Below are 25,517 nucleotides of genomic sequence, written 5' to 3'. Positions count from 1 at the left end.
CAGTGTGCCAGTTGATTTTTTGCAAAGGTAAAATACGTGGCATTAGCCTCACTCAGAGAATCTTTGTCATGACGTTTATTCATGTGCCACGCTCAGTGACTCATTCACTCTTGGAGTTGATACCTTGCCTCGGCACGGTCACGTTATCAGGACACCCGGATCCCTAAAGCAGGGGAAGCGGCATTTGGAACCCAGGCTGTCCTTGCTGCTCAGTAGAAGCCTGAGTGAAGTGGCGGCCGGGGCAGAGGCTCCTCTTTGCAGAGATGATGCGTTATCACCACCCTCTGCAGGGCTCTGGTATTCAGAGCTCAGAGCAGTGAGCTTCAGACCTGCAGAGCTGGGCTGGGACTCTTCTAGGAGTCTGAAGAGTCTGAAGACTTATTTAGGTCGACTGATGGGAAAATAATTAAGTGAAACTCCAAAATTCTCTCCATTAACCAACATTTTCAGGAATTGAAGTTAGGGTGCTTATTTCTACAACACTGTTCCTAAGAGCTTAGCTCTCTGCCCTGCAAAGGGAAATGCATTTTAGTTCAGTTCCTTTCCATTTCCATCCTCACTGTTGTTGCTGATGGAAAAGTGCTCAACTGCTCAGCATGTTCAGTTGGAGCTCTCTCAGCATGTTCAGTCAAGCCCAGAGGGGAGTGTGGACGAGGCACATCAGTGCTCCTATAGGAAGTGCCTCCTTGTTTCTTCACTTGTACTCCTCTCTCAAAGGAATGATCTGCAGAGCAAGCAGCTCTACCACCTTGGAAAATGATGCACACCAGCTTCTGGGACTTCACCCAGGCTATGGAGAGCTGCTGGAGAGCTGCTGCTTGTGAGTTACAAGAAAGCTTTCAATTTGGTGGTCCACAAGAAAGAATGTGATATGGATCCCCTCATTTATGTGTTAAAAATACAACACATCTCAAAGTCAGACACTAGAGCTCAAATTCCACCCTGGCCCTTGGAAAACATCTGTGATGCAGTTTCCATCCCCTTTGTTCATCACCTCTTTAGAATATTCTGGCTCTTTTCATCTTAAGGTCTTATGTTTGTATAACTTAAAACATTCACCGTGTGTGCATGTGTGCAAGCATGTGTACACATGTCAGAGGTCCCAGACATGTCAACTTTTCTCCTTATACACCTAAGGGGACAGTCATCTGGTTCTGAATCTCAGGAGTAGAGGACTAACCACATGCATGGTTACTCTATATGGAAAGCAACCAGTTTACTGTCCCCTAAGCTTCCATTTGGTCTAATTACTCTTGTTCCTACAGTTTTACAAAAGTATCTTAACGGCATTAAAAATCAATATGCATATATACTCTCTCTAGAGTGGATATTATTATCCATGTCAAATGGTTACTTGGCTTTATAAACTCCATGGCTTTATGTTAAAGTCCAAACATTTCAAATGGTTAAGGCCCACAAATGAAACGTTTTGTTTCTCCTACTCCTTTTCTACATGATTTTTGAATCGAGCGGCTGTTTCTGCAGATCACAATAATTCTTAGAAGGAAATACTCTTGCAAAACTAAGACCCTGCCAATCATTCACAGAGCCAGTCCACTGCACGTCAAGAACCAACTAGGAAAAATGATCTATTTGCAAAAATAGTTTGAGACTATAGAGTTAATTAAAAAAAAAAAAAAAAAACAAAACACCTCAAGTGTAACTACCAACACATTACTGCAGCCTAGAGCTGAAGGGAGTTTCCCATCGCACAATTCAAACTCTCTGAATCAGCTGCAAAGATGCGAGGCAGTGTGTTTAAACAAAAGACACTGCCCCCAGCCGCTCACTCAAACACACTCAGTCACTGCTTTAAATATACCAAACATGCTAGTTAATAAAAGTTTAGTCTCTAGTTATCTATTTACACTCTATAATATAAGCAGTAAGCTCAAACAACTAAGGCCAGTGGCTCTTCTTTGGGGAGAGGCAGGAAAAAGAGACCTAAGTATAAAAATATTTAAAACAAAGTTTAAACCTGGTCCTGAAATTCTTTTACCTGTGACACTAGATGCTAATTTGTGCAACTGCAAACCTAGGATCCAGTACCCAATCCTGGGATGCCCTGATATACTTTAGTGCTTGTGATATTTCTTCCAAGTCAAGCGAGTACGGATGCGGCACCACGAGAGTGGTTTGATCTCCCGTAAAATATACACAAATACATAAATGATATGGTGGGTACTTAATTCTTCTGAAAGCTATATTTTTTATGGACTAATTACAACAACAATAAAGAACGTGTGCTTTAAAGCATCACATTTTGTAATAAGCCCAAATTTGTCAGTTTGACTTTAAGTGCTCTTAATACTAAAGTTACTAAGACTGCACAGGCTGCCTTTTTTTTTTTTTTTTCTTTTCTTTCTGTATTTCCCAAATTACAGGGAGCTATGCCCTTGGTATTGCACACAGTACACTGCAAAAGATTCACAAGGTTAGTTCAAAGTCATTTTTGCCCTGGTGATTCAAAGCTCAAAGACAGAATTTTCTAGCATAAAGTCTTATTAAAAATTTTAATCAAAATATTATTTGAATTTAAGTTTAATAAAACAATACCACTATATATACTCTCAACAACTTCATTACATAATCAGTCCTATGAGGTTGTTCTCGCTTTTCACATCACACTGATTAAGGACAAAAATAATTTTGATGTACATGTACCATATACTGATACGCAATCTACACACTAATGCATTTACATACATACAACTATGAATACCCACAAATACAACAATGGCAGGTGACAGCATTTTCTTTGATGACTGACATACTATCTGTAAGAATATTCTCCAAAAGCCTGCAATACTACAGATACACACATAAATTACAAAGGATAAACCGAAGAGACTGAAGAAAACCTACTGTATATACAATTACGTAACTTGCAAAATTTTCCTGCTGTTGCATTCAAGTCAAACTGTCATGCAGATTCAAGTATTTAATGACATTCTCTCTATGAAGACATTCTCTCTGCATGCAATGGGCCAATTATTGTCTTGAGCAGAAGGCTGCCCACACTGGTTCTGGATACTGTAGGTACAAAAGGAGAATGCCTTTGGATTTCAGTCCTTCCTTTATGGGTGAGAGATGGAAAAGGAATCTGAGAGAAAAATCAGTGACAAAGCACCTATTGCTATCAATAGTCTATCACGGGGCTATTCTGTGATGATTTGATCATGTAAGATGCTATCAGACTGGTGGAAAGAAATTTGCTGACCTGTGGCAGAGCAGTGGCATGGCCTGGGAGAAAAGATGGCCAGAAAGCTGTGGAGAAAGGTAGGAGGCCCAGAGGCACATGTGCCTGCAAGGCTGACTTCCCATTTTCTGTCAGAGTAACTTACATGCTTTGAGACAAAAGCCAGATACTATTTAAACTCCAGCTTGGACAATGACTCATAAACTAGACTTTAGGTTTAACGACTCTTCGGATGCCACCTTTGGTTCTTTGTTTTACAATGTTAATTTTACAACTGGAAAAAATTCTGTCATTTGAAAAGTGAAGGGATGACTCACTGCTGAAATTAAGAGATGTGGCTCCCAACCTGCTGAAAACTTGACGAAGTCCACAGGAGTTAAATTACAGAGATTCAAACCTGCAAGGCTAAACTTCCTGTGGATTCAGGATGCAACAAGCTTAACGGATGACTACAAGGAAAAATGCCAAAGGAACTCAAATTCAAGGACGATTAACAAAACCCAAGAAGGTTTTGATAGTAAGACAATGGAGAAACTTCTTTAAAGTCAATTTTCTTCCAATTGTCAATGATTAGTTAAAAAGAGAAGAGTGCAGCTCATGACAAGCAGTCTCTGCCTTTCATCCTTCCCAGATCTTTACACGATAGAGGGAGCAACAGGCAAAGGACAGGAGCAAACTCAGTGTAACTTTGTGTTTAGGCAATAAAAGGCCTCTTCCCCTGCTGGTTGCATAAATTCTTCCACAATCTCAGAATTTCTGTAGCTTGGCCACAGGGTGAAATACAAACCTATCTTAGCATTGGAAAGCCAGCCAGATTTTCCTCTTCCAGAGTTAATTCCTCACACCACTTCTGCCTAGGGATCAGTCCTCATTTGCTAGATTAGGATAACAGTTGGAGAAGCATAGAGGGTCTTGTGTTTGGCACAAGACCACTGCACCAAAAAATGCTTTCTATCCTCTACATCTAAGAGCAATAAAAAGGTTACACATAATCCAGGGAGTACATTTCCATCAGAGGACTCTCTCCCAACATGGTTTTACTGAGATTAATTAAAATTCACAAAAGTATTGCTCAGTTTAATTAGACACTGCTGAGAGTTAGCAAAATGACATTTCAAAAAAGAGCACTTCAGAAATGCCTATGGGCTGGCGATAAAGTAAGGACTCTGCATCCTAGTAATTAAGTTTTGATTGCTAAAGAGGAATCCCAGACACCTCCCTGTAAAAGCCAGCATGTGAGGTGGGAACAACCTTTAAAGTACAGATTTTATACATGGGCCACCTGTATGGTCAATTTTGCAACAAGACTATGACCAAGGTATTCTGATGGCTATCAAGATTTTCTATACTAGAAATCAATATGAAGTATATTGATGTGAACAAGAATGATTTATCATATGGAAGGAAGTCCCAAGGCTCCTGGGTGCTGAGGTGGGGGATGGAGGTGCGTGGGGGACAGAGTTGGGTGGGGGACAGAGGTGGGTGGGGGATAGAGGTGGGTGGCGTACCTTCAGAAGAAAGGGAAGGGGTCCTCCCTTGTACCGTGAATTGGGCAACAGGCTTGGAGCAGCTATGAAAGGAAACATCCTCAATTTCTTCTGGCTAGATACCACAGAAAAGAAATTATCCCAAAAGAAAATGTGGTTGGCTATGGGCCAGACTCTCAGAATCTAAGCAAATCAGTGACTGTTTCCTCCCATAGCATAAACTCTTGGCCTCCTTCATGCACTCTTGACAGCAACCTTCCAGAAGCCTCAGGGAAGAGGTGTTCTCAGCCCATGCGCTAAAGATGGACCGCATCATGCTATGGCAGTCTGAGACCCTGGCTCACAGAAGAACCTTTAAAGTTGTTTTTAAAGATATACTATGCAAACATGGTATACTGAAGCTTCAAAAGAGCCCTTTGTATCCAATGATCTATGAGCCTATCCAGCAGTCCCTGGAGTTAATATTAGTGAGTCATATGACACGGAGAGTGCTATAGTGATGCTGATGCTAGCCGAGTATTTCAATACTCCAAATGTCAGAAATACTGTAGCAAGGTACCATTCAATGTATATTAAATAAGTAAAATACATACAGACATTCTATATACATAGACATAGACTGTGGGCAAACACGTTCAAGCCACTCAGGTAAGTTCCTTTTTCTTTAGTTACTGAAGCTCATAGATGACATGGTCTAGGTACCTCTCTCCCCTCTGCTTAGTGTAAATATTTAGGCAGAAAACAAATACCCTGATAATTTAGATTATCAGGTAGAAAGATAGACAACTTGCTTGTGGACATGTTGCATTCAGTGAGAATGCTACAAAAGTCAATCTGATACATGGGCCATATTGGTAACTATCCTGTTTGTTTTGCAGTTCTGAAACATAAACTTACTTACTGCCTTTACCCAAACAAGGCAGAGAGTTAAAAGTGAGTTTTTTTTTTTTTTTTTAAAGGTGTGGCAAAATACTTATTACAAAGAAAGCAACTGCAATCCTAGAGAGGGGTAACCCTTCTCTGGGCAACAGCAAGTATGGACATTTAGAGAGGGGAAGGAAGTAAACATTAAATAAATAATTCTGTAAATAAATGCTAGTATATCATAATAACATACCACTTAGACACTACCATGGTTTTACAGCAGGTTTTCTCTAATTCACTGGAACCATGCTATTCACTTAGAGCAGCTGATTCTTTGGTCATAGTACCTTCAACAAATAAACTGCAGAACTACAGAACACTTCTAAGGGAGGTAAAAGAATCATCAGAGTGATTCTATTAGTTCTGCAGTTGTGCCACTTGTGGAGATTATACCTTTAGGGACTAGAGTTTCAAGGTGAGGAAATCACAAAGTTCTAGGTCTCAGTGGGCTAAACTTTCATTCCTTTCTCTTCCTCTACAGGAGAATATTCTGTTTATCACCCTGAATTTCAAAGGGACTGTAAGTGGAACAAGCTCATGACTGCAAAGTTAATAGAACCATTTTGAGTAGACAGAAAGAAAGGACTGAAAATAGATAAAGTATTTTTAGGAGAAAGTTGAGTAGTAGCAGAGTGAAGTGGCTATCAAGGAGACTGAGACAAAAATGAACAAAGTCACTTTGCACCTGCAACCAGCGGATCCCTCAGTTTTCCAACCACAATTCATTCCGACTATTACTTTCCCACATATTTTAAAGAACCAATATCCATTGTGGACAACTGCAGCTACTTTTTCCTCCCTTATTTTGTCTTAAGGACAGAACAAAAGCGGTTTCATTTTAAAATGCATTATTTTGTTAGGAAGGAAGACCCCAACATCATGACCAGGACACAACCCCATGCCCACACATGCACACACACGCACGCACACACACATATGTAGAGTAAGAAAGAATCTATTCCTGTATGGAAGGATATCAACGATAGAGATGATGGATTTCTAGTCTAGACCCTGTGGGAGTGAGGTAACAATTTCCTGCAGACTGCGCACATGCCTACTGTTGCAGCTCCTCAAGGGCCGATTACTGCCCCCATCCTTTAGCAAACAAAATCAACTGGGTATCAATCTTTCCTCAACCTTCAAACGCAAAATGACTCCAATTCCTCTTTCCCTTGCTTGGCTGAAATGGAATCAGCACTTCAAGCAAGCTAATGTGCTTCCCTACGTTCTCAATCCTATGATCTTCACGCTCCTTCTCCCTGCTTCCAGCAGGGTCCGATCTCAACAGGAAGTGCTAAGCTGCACACGCAGCTGCCTCATATTGGAGCATCTAGATTCCCAGCACTGCGATTCTTACTGGAGCATCTGTGAGTGCTCAATTCTACCTCTGTGACTGGGCAAGGTTTCACATATAAAGGCGTATATTAACTCCAGCTAGAATTTACTAAAACTACAGTTTGTCCAGTTAAGCGTTTCACAATGGATTAAATTCTTTAACCTTAAAAAAAGTGTAACAGTTGATTTGAGAATACATAAAACAACTGAGCAGACTGCAAACAAGAGAAAACCAAAAGAGAAGGGATACATAATTCATTCTGAAATCACGATCCCCTCCTCCTCACAGAAAAGGTGCATTAGCTATCAAGTTGCAGAAATCATCAAAGCAAAAGAAATCAAGAGCAAAGACAATCTGTACAGAAACTAACAAAAATGTACAATAGAAAAAATTACTAATGCACCATTTTGTCACAGACTTTTTTTTTTAAATATATTCACGGATTACCAGAAAGATCTTGAAAAACCCTATTTTGCTCCATGACCAGCACTTCCTGGCCGCAGACGGACTCTAAGTAACTTTTTGCTTAATGCTTGGTGTTTCAGGTCGGTGATCCTTCCTCTCTGACACATTACGCTTGACCTTGGCAGTGATCGGAGACGTATCCGGGTTCAGCGAAGGACTCGAGTGCGACTTCTTCAGTCCTGCAGCCTCGCTTTCATCGTTACTCAGGAGCTCTTTGCCTCCTTCCTTGAGAATGCTGACATACATTTCATAGCGGGTTTTCTGAAGGCAAAGCCAGAGAACAACGGCAGTCAGAAAACTGTTCAAAATGCACGTGTGCAGCACACCTAGTGCATTACCCACCTGGAGAATGTGAACGGCTGTTGAAGACTTCGCTTCATTTCCCAAACTGACAAATTACTTGGGCACTTACTGGGCACATGAGAGGCAACTACAGAGACTGACTGATTGATTCAATTATCTAGATAGGAAATTAAGTTAGAATTTTAGTTCTCATTTGTTCTAGATTCTGAGGGAATGTCAACTTGGAGTTACTGGCTACCAGATGGAACACCATGAATCTAGAACACTCAGGCATGAGAAAGGTCTAAGTTGGAGGAGCTGTCACCTCTGGTTTTCGGCGGCTACATGGCTCTTGTGGCTCTGTACTAAAGTCACCTGAGCCTCCCCAGGTAATCCAGGCCTCGTATGAAACTGGCTTAGATATGGTTGTTTCCTCTTTTTCTGACTCCCCGTAACCCTAGAAAGGCTCATCTTGAGGGATCACTCCATGGCGAGCGACTCTCCTGTACAGTCCCCGATGAGACCATACCACTTTCTAGAAGCTGCTCTGGGTTTCCCTGTATTGCTTTTCTGCAAGGATTACCCACTTCTCTGGTTATTATGAACAGTTGCTGCTATGAACGGTATGAAGTTTGCAGAATTTCAAGTTATTTTCTGATGCTTTTCTCACTCAACAATATTTATCATCAACTATGTACTGAGTACCTACTATGTTTCAAAAAGTTCCTTGATTCCTCTGTCTCTTGAATTTCTAAGATTTTTTTCTTTTTCCATAGCTCTGGCACTTTTTTTTTTTTCTAGTTTCTATCCCAATCAATATATAGAACTATCATATATGTTGCAACTTATAGACAGGTCTTAGATTCTTAATTTGATATATTCTGGTCAAAATAAGTATTCCACCATCCTGCCTCAACACATGAAGAATTTATAGAAAGTTTCAAGTGTTTTATTTCTAAACCAAAGAACATGTCAGTTATAAATTGTCCCAACAAAGGCAGGCAAATTCTGTTTTGACTATACATCCATCTTAGGGATTTTTCTAGTCAAATTGGGTTTTGTATGTGTCAGTTTTAAGTTAGTAATTTAGAAGTGCTACCTTTTCAAGCTGTTTGGTTTAACAATGGGAAAAAGCTGCTAGACATTCAGTATGTTCCGGGGTTGGCCAGTATTCAAGTGGGGTGTGAGCGTTGGTTGCCGATGACATTTATTGAGTGCCAACATGCTAAGAACAGGTCATTCACACAATATTCATACACTGATAACTTACCATCCCTGCTTTACAGTTAAGGCAACAAAGGCAAAGAGAAGTTCAAAGTCAAAGGAAGAAATGAAACTGGGATTTGAACCAAGGCAATCTGAGTTCAAAACCCATGGCTGTTAAGCTTCACTGATATGAAAATACAGATTATATGTATACAGATTTTAGGATAAGTACTCTGACAGACACTGTTGGTTGGCCAGTCAAAGGACATTCTCAACTCCCTCTACTCTTAGGTGCCTTTCACTACAAAGACTAATAAAACCAGAGATACTTACTTTTCCAGTTTCTCTTGTAGCTAAGTTGGGCCATGTGATATTGTGGTCAGTAAGAGGTAAGGAAGAGTCTTTTTGGGGGGCTTCTGGGAAAGTGATTTTGCTTTCTGATAAAAGGGACAAACTTTAAGGAGAAGTCACTGGGGTTAGCCTCTCATTCTTTTTTTTTTTTTTTTTTTTTGAGATGGAGTGTCATTCTGTTGTCCAGGCTGGAGTGCAGTGACGTGATCTCAGCTCACTGCAATCTCCGCCTCCCGGGTTCTAGCAATTCTCCTGCCTCAGCCTCCCAAGTAGCTGGGATTACAGGCACACACCACCACGCCCAACTAATTTTTGTATTTTTAGTACAGACAGGGTTTCGCCATGTTGGCCAGGCTGGCCTCGAACTCCTGACATCAGGTGATTCACCCACCTTGGCCTCCCAAAGTGCTGGGATTACAGGCGTGAGCCACCACACCTGGCCTAGCCTCTTATTTTTATTTCCTCCTTAACACAAATCCTAAAGCTGCTGCCCCATGACTTGGGCAGTAGATATGAGGAAATAGGACAACATGCTACGCCTGAGGAAAAATGGAAAGACGGAGACAGCCATGTTGACATGATGAGCTGGATCCAACCCTAAGGCTACTCCCTCTGGAATCATGTTAAGTATGAATAATAAATATCCTGTGGGTTAAACCACTGTTTATCAAGTATTGTTATGTGCAGTTTAAAGCATTACTAAATACACATTCTAATTCCAATGAAGAAGTAACAAAATAAAGAATAACATGCTAAGCATTGTCTCGGAAGGCTACACGATGGCTTCATCCGGGCATTCGCTAGCAAAAAATGTCATCAGTATCACACGTCAGTACATGCACTGTGAAATGACAGGACTGAACAAGATAACATTCACAGGACATAAATATTCTAAACTCCTTTTCATTTTATGAATTTATTAATTAATCTACTCCTAAACTGCCTGGTGGCAAGATTAACATACAGAAAAGAACTACCCCCAATAGAAACAAAGTTTAATAACATAGTTTGAAGGTAGTATAAAAATAGATTCAGGAAACCAGTGTAAGGCATACAATTTCATGAAGCTGGAGCATTACACAATGAAAAGAGAACGAAAAGAAAATTTTTAGATCACTTGAAACGGGACAAAAGGAGAGAAGGTGATAGGGACAGTTTCCCACTAGTCTTTGAAGCAACTGATACTACTGGGAAAATCCACCTGAAAAATAAATGAAGGAAAGCCACCTCATCCACTCATTTTACAGCTCCAGCTGCAAAGCTATTGTCTGAAATAAATTACATCGGTGTGTCAATCACCAAACAAAAGGCACAGCAGAGGTGTGGCAGTGCATGAGTCATCAGACCAGAAGAAGAGACAAAGCAGAGAAAAGGGGGTAAAGGGAGTCAGAAGACAAAGCCTGCCCTGTTGTTAAGGAAGCCTTCGAGGGTTGATGGGTTTGCAAATACTGTGTTCCACTTCTAACTTAAAACAGGCTTATAGGGGCAGAGGCTACAAAAAACCCAGTAATGTAGCTTTGCATTTTACCAGTCTCTGAGTCTACATTTTACTGAACCAAACCAAATATTCCTCTTCAAAACATTTTAGGAAAACATAACTTTAATCTCAGGACTATTCAGCAGGTATTAGTTTTAGCCAAGTCTCTAGAGGATTACAGACTCAGCCACGTAAGTTAATGCCGTCCAGAGGATTTGAGGACAAAATAAAATTGTCTCAGAGTAAAGAAAAATAACTCTGAATGATGCTCTGGAGAGCAGCGGCAAGAAACATAACTTAAAGTTTCTCTCTTCATTGATTTCTCCTTGTATTCTCTTTCTGGGCAGTAGGTAGGTCATACTTCTCAATTACGCAACAACATAATCGGGAGGGTTTACACTTCCTTTCTTCCTTTCAGAGAAGATGTGATTTGCATCTTTTTTCCTAAGACCAACAGCGAAATTTAAGTTTTAAATGAAAGCTGGTGTGTAGAAAAAGTAAAGCAGCAGCAAGAAGTTTATTAATAAATTAGTTTTTTTTTTTTTTTTTTTTTTTGAGACGGAGTCTTGCTCTATCTCCAGGCTGGAGTGCAGTGGCGCGATCTCGGCTCACCACAACCTCTATCTACCGGGTTCAAGCGATTCCCCTGCCTCAGCCTCCCGAGAAGCTGGGACTACAGGTGCGTACCACCAAGCACGACTAATTTTTTGTACTTTAGTAGAGACGGGATTTCACCACGCTGGCCAGGATGGTCTCAATCTCCTGACCTCGTGATCTGCCTGCCTCGGCCTCCCAAACTGCTGGGATTACAGGTGTGAGGCACCGTGCCCAGCCAGTAAATTACTTTTTAAAGGTTTGACGCACCAGCTCAGAGACTGAAAACGATCATCAGTGTTCAAGTGGTGAACCTGGACCCAAGAAGCTCATCAATCATATTGTGGCAGACAGTGTGTCCTGCTTCCTGAACAGCCACTTCTTTCGTGCTAAGGGAACTTTGATCTTTATTAAGAATGCCAACGTGCCCAGCCCCATGAGAGGAATTATAGTTTAAAGCAGGCGTGACTCTGTCTCTGTTAGTTTCCGTTGCTGCCCTGTGTTATAGATTTGGCCCCTGACGTGTAAATAGAAGTCTGCTAGGACAGTTTATGAAAGCAGCTTCTTTTGCTATTCTGATAGAAGGTGGTATGCAATAAGGTATTTTAAAATTAAGGTACATACATTTTTTTTTGAAAACATAAACATACTGTTCACTTAATGGATGACTGTACGCTTAAACATAACTTGTATATACACTGGGAAACAAATCTGGGTGACTTGCTTGTGATATTCGCTTTACTGCAGTACTCTGGAACTGAACCTGCAGTATCTCAGATATGCCTGTCTCTGTAACCACTTTTAGGTTCTAGGAAATGATTAGATAGTACTTAAGAAGAAAGCTTAGGAATAATTCTTAAGTGGTGAAGAAGGAAATTCGACAATAAAAGCTTTGCTCCTTCACTCTTTCTTTTCTCTAATGCCTCATATCCTTTCGGTCAGCAAGTTTTGTCCATCTGTCTTCAGAACTGCACCATTTCTCACCACCTCCCCCATTTCCAGTCTGGACCGAGCTCATCATCTTGTGCCTGTGTTCCTCCCACAGTCGCCTGACTGCTCTCCCTGTTCCCTCCCTGCCCTCCACGTGCACTCCTCTCAAAACACACTGTCCTGTTGAAACGTTTGAGTGTGTCAGCTCTGCCCAAAATACTCCAATGGCTTCTCATCCTTAAAATCCTTCTAAACCAGGAATCCTTAAAATGGCCTAGAAAACCCATGTGTCACCCCCTTCCCCTGGCCCAATCTGTCAGTTCTGTCCCTGGGCTTGCATCTGCCTCCACGGCACACACCCCTATTCAAGGACCTATGGAACTTGCTTTTCTCTGTCCAAAAAGCTCTTCTTCCGGAAGCCCACAGGACTTCCTCCCTCCCCTCCTTCACCTCTTTCAGGTGTTCACTCTAACATCACCGTGACACTGAGGCCTTTCCTGGCCATCAAAATCTAAAACTGGAACACCTACTCTCACTGCTTTATTTTTTCCTTAGCACTTCTCCCCATCTGACAGCCTTATATTTTACTTGAAAAAAAAAACAACCTTTGATTTCCTCCTTTGCCCCCCAATACTAGATACCATCACATGAGGGCAAGGACTTTGCGTTTATTTACTAATATATCCCCAGGGCCGAGAACACACAGTGGACAAAGAATAAGCACCACTGACTGCATGAACAGAAAGAGGAGGAACACATTTTTCCATATACGGTAGAAAATATATTTTGAACCCGTAATATGGCAAATCCAGAAAAAGAAAAATAACATGGATATATACGTTGATGGTAGAAGCCTGATGTATTCCCTATTCAGGATCCTCTGGGAACACACCTTTATCTTCAGTATCCCACTGTTCCAATGATGTTTTTCACAAAAATGCTAAGGTCTGACCCTGTCAGTACTGAAGCTCGTAAGGCACCACATGGCCAAGGCTTGTCCACTTCTGCTTCACATCCTCTTGACCTCTGTTGTCAAGATACCACACATGGCAGATCCTCAACAGTGCACTGAGGTACAGCCTGTCTTTCTTAGGACTGGGGCTTTTTCTCTGTCTTTAAAGAGAAACTTAGGTTATACTACACTTTCGAGGTCCCTAAAACACAGACCCATTTTCTGAGAATCTTTGTTTTGTTTTGTTTTGTTTTGAGATGGAGTTTCACCGTTGTCGCCCAGGCTGGAGTGTAGTGGGGCAATCTCGGCTCACTGCAACCTCTGCCTCCTGGGTTCAAGCCATTCTCCTGCCTCAGCCTCCCAAGTAGCTGGGATTACAGGCATGCGTCACCACGCCTGGCTAATTTTGTATTTTTATTGGAGACAGGGTTTCTCCATGTTAGTCAGGCTGGTCTCAAACTCCTGACCTCAGGTGATCTGCCTGCCTCGGCCTCCCAAAGTGCTGGGATTACAGGCGTAAGCCACCTTGCCCAGTCCTGAGAATCTCTTAAGTAGTAATACATGAAGAATAGTTTTTATTGCCCACTTTGAGCTTCAAAATAAAGTGAGAAACTGGACCACTATATGTAGTCTCCAGTGATTCCTCATTTGGGTAATTAATAGGTCTCACTACAATTCATTACAACATGAAGCCTCTACATTTGTCTTCTAAAAGCATACATTAAAAACATAAGGATTTGTGAAGGATTATTTATATCTGGAATCTACTTGCCTGATCATTCTCACATGAAATTGACATGTAATGTATCAGGAGCTCATTTACCTTTTGGATACATAATTCCATACTAACCTAAGATTCTAAGTTCCCAGGGTCAGAGGATATTAGCCTCATCAATATGAATTCAGGAGGGGATCTGCTGTTAGTACTAAACAAATAATAACAATATTCAAGTATTATATCTTCGCTTTGATAATTTTTTATAGACAGATGGTAGAAAAGGGAAGCTGAAACAACAAAAAGATGCTTTAACTAATATAATTTCAGGCCACAAAGTAATCACTACACAAAAGTTAACATAGTTCCAGATATGGCACATTCAAATTGAGATGGGATGTGTAACAATGAGTCCATGGAAAGCATGGTGGCCGTAAAAAGAAGAGTCGTGCAGTCAGGTAGCCTGCTGTTGACAATGCCTCTAACTAGTAAGAGTCGCCTTAATTCATTCTCCCAAATTGTTGTTCAGTCTTCGTAATGTAGCCCTTTCAGGTATGCGTCTTTCATTTACCAGGGCAGACAGTTGCAAAGAAATAGTGTGCCTCAGGGACAGTTTTGCTACCTTTGGTTATGTTATTAAAGATTTTATCTTCGTCTCTGCAGATTCACTCTCAGGTCAATTCTAAATAATCTCAGAGTTGCACACTCAGCTTCCTTCCTCAGGAGTGCTCCAACAGGGTAAACACAGTTCCAGCAGTATAAGCATAATATAACTGCACTATCACAAAAACAACTTGGGATGGGATTTTACCAAATACAACTGCAACGGCAAATCTTTGCTGACAAGCATCTATGTACTGTTTTCCTGGACCTGGCCCATTCAGTGGGCTCTCTGTCTTAATTACAATTTGCTGTTTTCATAAAGCCTTTTGTGACCACTAAGAGCCAAAGGCAACTCAAGTGTTTAATGGCGTCTTTGTCTACTAAAGTAAAATTCTTTCTTCGGTGTGTGACCCCTCCTTATTACAATTTTTTTTTTGTATTTATTAAGCTGATCTTCAATTATCTGTAAAAGTACTTCCCAAATATGGCCAGGTGCGGTGGCTCACACTTGTAATCCCAGCACTTTGGGAGGCTGAGGCGGGCAGATCACGAGGTCAGGAGATCAAGACCATCCTGGCTAACACGGTGAAACTCTGTCTCCACTAAAAAAAAATACAAAAAAATTAGCTGGGAGTGGCGACCGGCACATGTAGTCCAGCAGGAGAATGGCCTGAACCCAGGAGGCGGAGCTTGCAGTGAGCCAAGATTGTGCCACTGCACTCCAGCCTGGGTGACAGAGCGAGACTCTGTCCCCGCAAAAAAAAAAAAAAAAAAAAATTAAATAAATAAATACTTTCCAAATATGTAGGGAAAAAAATCCCTTTTCACTAGCATCAATGCCTACCAGGGGTAAATAAAAATTGACGTGTCTAAGACCATGTAAGCTGCTACTTGGGGTGAATGTTAATTGCGTTTTGAAAAAAATTACAACTATTGATATTCTTTGAAAAGTAGTTTAATCATATCCACACACATATTTACATGGATCTCACTGAACAGTTTCTCTCCAGAGCCCTGCATACCATTTTATATCCCATTTAATAGAAAAATGTCTTCTTTTGACCTCTGATACATGAATACGATAGTAACCACCTGAATGAAAATACAACTGGGCTGCAATTTTAACTTACTGCTCCTATTTGCATTCAGACCTCACTGCTCTAGCAATCAAATCCTGAATACATTTCCTCCTGACATTTCATTTTCTCATGCAGACAGGGCAAAAGGTCATCTTAAGACAAAATGAGCAGAAAAGCAATAATGTCATATACACAGCAATACAGTTTGCTCCTAGATCTCTACAATGGAAAACAAAGAAATAAACAAAAAAAAAAAAAAAAAAAAAAAGAAAAACCAACAAAACAAGGAGCTTCTGAAGGAACTGCTTATTCAAGTAAGGACTGTTCATTTTCCTTCGGCGTACTACAGGATGATGGCAGAATTGAGTTGCAGAGACTTTCTCCTTGACCAGGTGGCCCACCCACCACTACCTACTGACTTAAGAAAGCAACTGCATGCAAAACAGAGTTCCTACATGAAAGCTATGCTGGAAATTACATTTTTAAAAAGAAAACGTTCAGGGTTTTTTTTTTTTTTTTTTTTCCCCTCCCTATGCTACTCCCTTATCAGGCTTCAGAATACAGTAGTAACCTACTACCTAAATATAGCAAATAACCACACATTTTTATTTATATAGTTTGTGTTCATGGCTTTCTGGTAAATCCAAAGAAAGTGTGAATTCCATTCTTTTGATTCATTCTCCCTTTCTACCCTATTGCTCTCTAAATGAACTCTGTGACTTTCATTTTTTTTTTAAATTACAAATTAAAAAGCTGACTTTTTAACACAATGATACAATCAGAAGAAGTCAAGAGCTCAACATTAGAACAGTCCAGGAGACCTGGGTCTGCAGAAAGTGTTCTGAGAGCTTCATTTGTCTGTGTTCTGTTCCTAGGCCCTGCCCCATGAAGCTCTCATAGGAATCTGCTCTTGACTGTGGACTCAGCTCTACTTTACTCTTCACTGCCCCTGTGGAGTTTCCTGGAGTTTCCTGCCTTTCAGACAGGAAGGAGAGCTGAGTGACCACCAGTAGACGCTCCCCACCTCCAGGCCCTGCTATTCCTTTCCTCAGGGCCCAATCAGTCGCCAAGACTAGGAGTAGAAAGCAGGTGCTTTTACCCTTGAATAACAACATTGTCATCTTTGTGGAGAAGGAGGAGAAGTGAGTTGTTAAGAAGAGTATGCAATTTCTGCTGAAAACTAACTTAAAAATACTATGATTTCTCTAATTCTTTACACCGTTTCTCTAGCTCTCAAAATTCTTTCTTTCAACTCAGTCTGTATAAGTATTCAGCTTTTCATCTCTTTTTCAAAACTAAAATCAACATTCTGTAAGTCTACAAAGCTTACTTAGAAAACATCACACATTTTATTTTCTAGGTGGAAAACTCTAGAAACAAATTGCCTGGTTCCAACCCACAAAGAGACCAACCTTATGAAGATCTGCCACCCACAAGGCCTCTGGCTCTGGCTATTCCCAAAGGTCCTACCCAGCTTGGCCTTGTGATGGTTTTGACTATAGCTGAGTATAAAATTGAGAAAGAAAACACACCCTGATTGGATTAACAGGATTACCAAGTTTGTTGTTCAGCAAAATGGAAAAAAAAAAAAAAAGCCTCTGAAACACAAGGATAGAAGGTTAAGCTTCTACTTACCCAAGGTAAGCAATCTGGGCTAAAGAAGTACTGCTATCTGGGTAAGAGACTAAATTTTGCCTAAGGATAAAAGTTTGTCACTCACTAAATTTTTCCCTGTGTAACTTATATCTTCTAAAACAAAAAAGGGAGCTTGTTATGGCGACATTTTAATATAGGGCACATGCTTAATCTTTTGGTTTACACTTTGCTTTTCCTTCTGATTGTACTGGAATTCCCTGAAGTCATACCGGGTATCCCTTAGAAGTATGTTCCCAGAGTTTTCCATGACAGCTTGTGTGTCACACTCACAGCTCTAGAAGGGCTAACGCCAGGCTTAATGGGACAGGGTCAGTCCTTCCAGGAAATCCTTACAGTGTGATTTGAGGAGTAGCAGAAGGAACTATGATCTAAACTACCTTCCCCAGTGATCTCCTAAGACATTTCATCACCAACATTTACTTATTCCTTTTGGACCTGAAATAGTCTATTTATTTATTTATTCTTGAGATGCACTCTCACTCTGTCACCCAGGCTAGAGTGCAATGGTGCAATCTCGGCTCACTGAAACCTCCAGCTCCCGGGTTCAAGCAATTCTCCTGCCTCAGCAAGTAGCTGGGATTACAGGTGCCTGGCACCATGCCTGCCTAGTATTTTGTATTTTTAGTAGGGAAGCGACTTCGCCATGTTGGCCAGGTTGGTCTCGAACTCCTGACCTCAGGTGATCCACCCGTCTTAGCCTCCCAAAGTGCTGGTATTACAGGCGTGAGTCACCATGCCCAGCCTTGAAGTAATTTTAAACTTTCTGAATTTCCAGTTTAAGTGATCCTTTAAATGGGAAGTACCATAAGTAGTCATCTTACGAGTCCGTGTCCAATTCTGAGCTCGTCTTGGTGAAGTACCTTCCAACCCAAGCAGCCAGTGAGTCACAAGTTATGTGTGGCTATGAGACATGCCAAATAGGGCTAGACTGGATTGAGCTATGCTGTAGGTGTAAAACAAACACTAGATTTTGAAGATTCTGTATGGAAAAAATAAAGTAAAATATTTTGGACATTTTATGTAAAATTTAAAAAAATCTCACTATAATTAATTTCACCTGTTTCATCTATTTATTCATTATGTTGAGAATATTTAAGATCTATTATCCTCAGGAAATTTCAAGTATATAATACGTTATTATTAAATACAATCACCATGTTGTATATTAGGTCTCCAGAACTTATGCATCTTACGACTGTACATCTGCACCTTTCGAACAACATCTACTTATTTCCCTCCAACCCCCACCTTAACCCCTGGTGACCACCCTTCTACCCTCTGTTTCTTTGTGTTTGAGATTTTTAGATTCCACATCTAAATTACATAGGCTACAACTGCTCCATGGTTCGGAGATATGAATGCCAGGGACATATTTGCTGGCTTGTACCTCCAGCTGGAGGTGAGGGAACATGGTGGTTCTGCTGGCTCAAGAGCAGGTCTGCCATTGGTGAGTCATCTGGGCTGTTTCTCTAGCCAGGGGCATGAGCTTGCAGCAATTAAGCCAGCCTGGGATTAATTTGTCTCATGTGCAGGATCTGAGTCCGCAGTTGTTCCTGGGCCCTAGTGCTGGGCACCCACCCATGTAAGCTCAATGGAATGACAGTGGAGACCCAAGATCGGAGGTGCACAGAGGCCACTGGCCCTCACAGCAGGACATACTCTAGCAGTGGATCTGGTTTTAAGGTGGTACCATACTGCAGCAGCTTACATAGAGGGTAAAGTGAGGGATGCGCAACATGTGCTCCTAATCGGAAGCAATGTAGCTGTGTGAATTACAGGCAGCTCCCCAAACTAGGCTCAGGGCTTGCTATGGCTGTGGTATACTCTTGCAGTAAGAACTGCAGGTGTCTTCAGTGGCAATGGAAGCTGATGGGGATCTTTTGCTCACCTTTTGCCCTCAAAGGGTAATCCCTCTTGACTCCAAGCTAATCTCAGCAGGGAACATGAGTTGGCAGAGGCAGGGTGCCCGATCACCCTCACTATGCTGCCTTCCTGGGCTTCTGAACACTAGAGGGATCTCACCACTCCCTTGCTGCACTCTAATGCTTTCCCTCTGACACTCTAGTTGAGTTTCGGTTGTTTTTGTGAGAGGCATAAGTGCCAGGTATGTCTAAGCCATCTTGCAGATATCACTTTTCAACTCCTTTTCTTTCCTGCTTTCAAGACTCTCTGTGTTTAATTTCTGACAGTTTGATTATAATATGTCTTGGTGAATTCCTCTTTGGGTTGAACCTGATTGGAGGTCTTTGAGATTCATGTACCTGGATATTCATATCTTTCTCCAGATTTAGGAAGTATTCAGTCTTTAAATAAGTATTTTTTAAATGCTTGCTGCCACGTTCCCTCTCTTCCCCCTTATTACCGTCTACGATGCAGCAATTAGCTCCCTTGATGGTGTTTTCCATTAATCCTGTAGATTTCTTTCTTCCTTTTCATTCTTTTTCCTTTTTTCCCTCCTCTGATTAGATATTTTTAACTGACATGTGTTCAAGTTCACAGCTTCTTTCTTATGCATAATAAAATCTGCTGTTGACACTTTCTATTGCATTTTTAAAGTGTCATTCAGTATATGCTTCAGCTCCAGAACTTTTGTTTGGGTTGTTAAATAATTTCTCTTAATTGAACTTCTTCTTTTGTTCTTGTATTGTTTTCCTGATTTCATTGAGGAATCAATGAACTCTTGTATTCTTGTCTTTGTATTCTGTGGCCTACTGAGTTTTCTTAAAATAATTATTCTGAATTCTTTTTCAGGCAACTCATAGATGTTCATGTCTTTGAAATTGGTTACTAGATTATTGAATTTTTTTGATTTTTACAGAATTGTGTTACTTAACGTCTCGCACTGCTGTTTTTGCATTAGAAGAAGCAGTTATCTTCAGTCTTTACTGTCTTTGGGTGAGAAATACTTTCTCCAAATAGCTGAGCTAGGGATTTTGAGGCTCTCTCAGACCTTTTTCTATGGACATGTCTACTCTATACTTCTCATTCCAATTAGCGGGTAATTCTTACATTGTATGTGTTCTCTTGATCCTGCAAGACTGAATGCTGAGAGCCTCCCATTTGCATGCCCTAGGCCAGTGTCCTGTGATGCTCAAATTTGTGTGCCCTCTCTGAATCCCATAGAGTTGAGCTCAGTGACTGTATGAGAGATGATTTGTACATGCATTGGGAGCTGGCTTGGGGTGGGGATGCGGCTGTGAGGTGCATGGAGCATTTGGAGTGCCTGTGGACCAGCTGGGGGAAGGGGTCTGTAGGTGAGGCATCCCATGCAGCTTGGCGAGAACTTTCTGATGGAGGTCTACAGAGCAATTAGAAGCCTCCAGTCTCTCTTCCCTACTTTCAATCTTTCTCAACCACTCAGCTGTGCTGATTGCCTTAATATTCTGAGTGCAGTGGGAAACAGTTTGGTCTTTTAGGCAGCATGTCTTGGGGAGCCAGACACTCACTCATTATACTCCCACTTTCTCCAGTGGAAGAAATTGAAGGTCGTGGCTGCAGGGGGCTCTCTTGGCAGTGACCTTTCTGCCTTGAGGTAGGGGTGACATAGGTGAAGTGAAACTGTTCTTCTTCTACTCATTATTCTGTCTATTCTTAGATTTTTTTTTTTTTTTTTTTTGAGACAGAGTTTCGTTCTTATTGCCCAGGCTGGAGTGCAGTAGCACGATCTCGGCTCACTGCAACCTCCACCTCCTGGGTTCAAGTGATTCTCCTGCCTCAGCCTCCAAAGTAGCTGGGATTACAGGCATGTGCCACGACACCTGGCTAATTTTGTATTTTTAATAGAGATGGGGTTTCTTTGTATTTTTAATAGAGATGGGGTTTCACCATGTTGGTCAGACTGGTCTTGAACTCCTGACCTCAGGTGATCCACTCACCTCGGCCTCCCAAAGTGCTGGGATTACAGGCACGAGCCATTGCGCCTGGCCCTATTCTCAGATTTTATAATCTAATGGTGTGCTTAAACTTCTCCACTGGACTCATGGACTTCCACAAATGTACTCTTGTCTGTGGATATCTGTCTAAATCAATGCTTCTGCAGGAAGATGACAACGGAAGGCTCCTATTCTGCCATCTTGCTGAAGTCACTCTATTTACCTGTTTCTTTCCATTTTTAAATGTAGCTGCTAGAAAATTTAAATTCACATATAGGTGGTTTACATTTACTTCAAATGAAAGGAACTGGTCTATATCACCTGACATTCCTGAACGGAAATATTTTTGTTCTATGTTTAACACTCTTAGAAATCTTTGTGAAGGTGACATAATCCAAAGCAAATTGGTGTTAATCTGTCATTCTCCTGAAAATATACAGTTGGAATGGCCTTATCAGCTAATTCACCTAATCCCATCTCATTTCTATAAGCAGGAAACTGAGGTTTACGAAGGATAACATCATGCCACATACACCAATGACAAGACTAACATGGATTCTCAATCGAGTCCTTTTTCAAATTTTATGATTTTATCTCTCAGCTCACTTGTCCTTTTCCTGCAGATAATACCTTCGCCCAAAAGAGTGACCGTTATCAGAGCAGGTGTTTCAGGCATACAGTAAACGATTGATGAAGGAGGGATTTAAGGACAGGGAGTCATTTCAGATCACATGATTGGCTGCTTATTCTTCCTTCTCAGGTATCGCCCTAATTCTTTGCAATCATCTACTAAAAATGTGGCTCAAAGAATCCTGTTACCAGGCACCGCTTCTCTTCAAACACAGCTGTTATCATTTAAAGATTAAAATTCAGAGCTCTTAGTCCTCTTTCATTATGTAATACAAAATGCAACTCCAAATGACAAGGCGAGGATCAAGTCTGTATTATTAACTGGACTCAGGGTATACATAAACTGTTGATCTTACATCTCTAGCTTTTGATTCATGATTGTAATACAGAATCTCTTTGACTTGTGATAGGGTTATATCCCAATAAACCCATTCTAAGTTGAAAATATCGTAAGCCAAAAACACATTCACACCACCTAACCTATTGAACATTGTAACTTAGCCCAGCCTACCTTAAATGTGCTCAGAACGTTTACATTAACTTCCAGGAGGGCAAAATTATCTAACCCAAAGCCCATTTTATAATAAAATATTGAACACCTCACGTAATATACTAAATACTGTACTCAAAGCATACCACTTTTGTACGAGCATCAAGTCAAAAAATTGTAAGTCAAACCATCTTAATTTGGGAACCATCTGTACTTAGCATCCCACGAAAAAAAGAAAAGTCTTAAATTTCCCCAAGAAGTCTATTAACCTACACTATCTCAATTCCTCAGATCCAGACATATAATCACCTTTGTCATGTCTTCTGTGAAGGAGACAGCATTTGATTCCAGGCTAGAGTGACTTACTAAGATTCAGACTTTTGCTACTGATCTTCTTTAAGTAGGTTAACAGAATTTCTCCCTTGTTTTCACTAGGAAGAACAAGGGAAATAATGGTTATCTTTGCACTTTTATGATCCAGACCCCCTGTAGCTTAATAGCTAGAAAATTTTGTTTCAGAGGGTGGGTTTGCCTTGTGACAGTTGGCACTGTATTGAGATATGCCTCTGCACTGCTCCTGTGAAAGGAAAACTGATCTAGATTATGACCCCTAACGTGAAAAATTACTCCCCAATGTTGACAAATACAAATAAACAATCTGAGGAATAAGGCTAGGAGCACAACCAGAAAATGTGCTCAAAAGGAAATAAACCACCCAACACTACTCACTATGCAACATGACACCCAACAGTAAAACGAAAGGTTTACAACTTGAAATTTATATTATCCGTGCTTCCAGATACGAATGGTTTTGGGCTTTCCTAATGACTTTGAATGGAACGCATTTTTTTTTTTTTTTTTTGCAAATATATCAATTTTGGAAGGAATCAGGCTGTTTTAAACGTCACCAAGAAATAGAAATTCAGAAAAAGGTGTATCATGTTTCAAGAATGTCCTAGATTTTTAAGAAAATATTCTATCCCAAGAAATTTATAAGTTTTGTTATAGTGGACATTTGTTGTTTCTAAAATTGAATTTCCCAGCCATGTGGTCGGTGTGGGCCCTAACTGTCTTAAGCCATAAGCATATGCTACTCTGGGTTGCAATTCAGGAGTGGGTATTCAGCTGAATTCAAGTCCATTAAGTCAAATGACCTTTATTCTAAGTCTTTGGTTTCAGTCATGAGGGAAGTGGACATTCTCTTTTTTTTCTGCTGCATTGGAACCTGAAAACACATGTAACGGGGAAGTATCTTCCTTCTGAGACTGAAGGGACTATGAATTCCAAGCCCATGTTCAAAGATCTAACTCATACTTAATGCATATAAAACTGGCTGCAGCCTCTAGTACAGGGTTTGCAAACTCAAAAGCCTTCAGGGACCAGAGCAATGCCACAAACTGTAGAAAGCTATCAGATGTGATATATTAATAACAGGGAATGGTGGGAAGGACAAGGCCTGTCTTTCCTAAACACATTTAAATTACAATTAAAACAAATACAACATTAGGTCGGCCAAAGAAAACACGTTGACATTAGGTGGGCTGGCAACATAAAATTCACTGGCATTGTGTCGGCTGGTTTTCTACCTTGCTTTACAACGACCTGAAAGCCAGCTACTAACCCGACCTTCAGCAATTCCTCTGTAGTAAATCTCTTGCAGCCCAGTCATGGTTTTAATAGACTTGGGATGCGGTATCTTCTTCCTCTCTCTACTCAGGTCCAGCTCTACTTAAGGGTTATGTTAACATCTGTAATCATCTTAAATGTTGCATCTGTAACAAATGTTGTATGAAAAATATCTTGAAATAAACAGCATCATCTTCTTCTAGCTGTTGTTTCTAAAGCTGAAGAAACACAAAATCGAAACATTAGGGCCAACTGCATTGCTGTCAAGGGAATTTCTTTAATGGTTCTGTGTCTTAAGGGGCCCAGGTGTTTTCCAGAACAGCTCAACCAACTGTGCTTTGTTTGGAGCCTTGTAAATTTTTACATCTGACACAAAACATCCATCTGCCCCAGAACTTGATCTATTTCCCAATATACCAGAAGCACAGGGATCAATTAAATATTTTTCAGTAAAATGGGAACTGAATAAAACAGAGAAAAGTTAATTTATAAGGAAATGTGGCTATTTCTGATATTTATTTCTTGAAATTGGGAAATGATGGTGAGTTTCTCAATGTAGAGTTGTCATGCTTAAAGGTTCTTTCATAAGTAAGATTAGATTTCAAGCCACAGCTTGGAGGTTACAGATTCAGTCGAAAACAAGACACGCCTTCCCTTAGAGTGCAGTCAATGGCGAGAGCCCATTCTGAGTCAAGTTTGCTGCTTTCACCTTAGAGTGCAGTCAATGGCGAGAGCCCCTTCTGAGTCAAGTTTGCTGCTTTCACCTTAGAGTTCAGTCAATGGCGAGAGCCCATTCTGAGTCAAGTTTGTTGCTTTCACCTTAGAGTGCAGTCAATGGCGAGAGCCCCTTCTGAGTCAAGTTTGCTGCTTTCACCTTAGAGTGCAGTCAATGGCGAGAGCCCATTCTGAGTCAAGTTTGCTGCTTTCACCTTAGAGTGCAGTCAATGGCGAGAGCCCATTCTGAGTCAAGTTTGCTGCTTTCACCTTAGAGTGCAGTCAATGGCGAGAGCCCATTCTGAGTCAAGTTTGCTGCTTTCACCTTAGAGTGCAGTCAATGGCGAGAGCCCATTCTGAGTCAAGTTTGCTGCTTTCACCTTAGAGTTCAGACAATGGAGAGAGGCCATTCTGAGTCAAGTCTGCTGCTGTAAGTAAAAGTGAATCTTTTTTCTGACAGGCTAAGATGGAAGCTTCCTTGCTCTCTGTAGATTTTTTCTTAAACCCTGAACCTATGCATTTACCAGAATTTCTAATTATTTACTGTCAGTGTTTGGACAGTTTCTAAGGCATAGAAAGAGCGGTAAATTTGGCTCACCATGAAGCATTGTTTGTACTCAAAGCAACCTGGGATTTAAACAACTGAAATGCATAAATTAGGAACACTCCTGGTGTTATTACTAACAGCTTAATATTCTGCCACAATAAAAGTGTTTTTTCCACACGAAGACTTGTGAAAATTGTTAAGAATTGCTTTGAAACCAAGGGAGGCCCTGAGGAGGACCCACCATAGGAGGAGGTGAGAGCACCCATTCATGCCTGTGATCTTCCCTGGTGATTAAAGTCCCTCTTCTTGTCACTGCCCATCTGTGGGCTCCCACTGAACTGCAGACACTGCTGTCTGCTCTCACCTGGGTGAGAACACACAC

At 40.9% G+C, this 25,517-nt stretch overlaps 1 protein-coding gene across 12 annotated transcripts in view; it reads right to left on the bottom strand.

The window, feature by feature from the left end:
• Positions 1-1,310: 1,310 nt before the first annotated feature.
• LOC105482130 (pleckstrin and Sec7 domain containing 3) overlaps positions 1,311-25,517 on the bottom strand; it is a 710,412-nt gene continuing 686,205 nt past the window's right edge. For all 12 annotated transcript variants that reach the window (XM_071068564.1, XM_011742086.3, XM_011742089.3 and 9 more), the window contains one exon: positions 1,311-7,672. In XM_071068564.1, the coding sequence (XP_070924665.1) occupies positions 7,457-7,672 (216 nt within the window). In that variant the 3' untranslated portion in view covers positions 1,311-7,456. The remainder of the gene's footprint in view (positions 7,673-25,517) is intronic.

The sequence above is a fragment of the Macaca nemestrina genome, chromosome 8 (genome assembly GCF_043159975.1).
Source record: "Macaca nemestrina isolate mMacNem1 chromosome 8, mMacNem.hap1, whole genome shotgun sequence".
In the NCBI taxonomy this organism is placed as follows: Eukaryota; Metazoa; Chordata; class Mammalia; order Primates; family Cercopithecidae; genus Macaca; species Macaca nemestrina.
The sequence above is the reverse complement of the archived record's forward strand: the minus strand, read 5'-3'. Positions and strand labels throughout refer to the sequence as shown.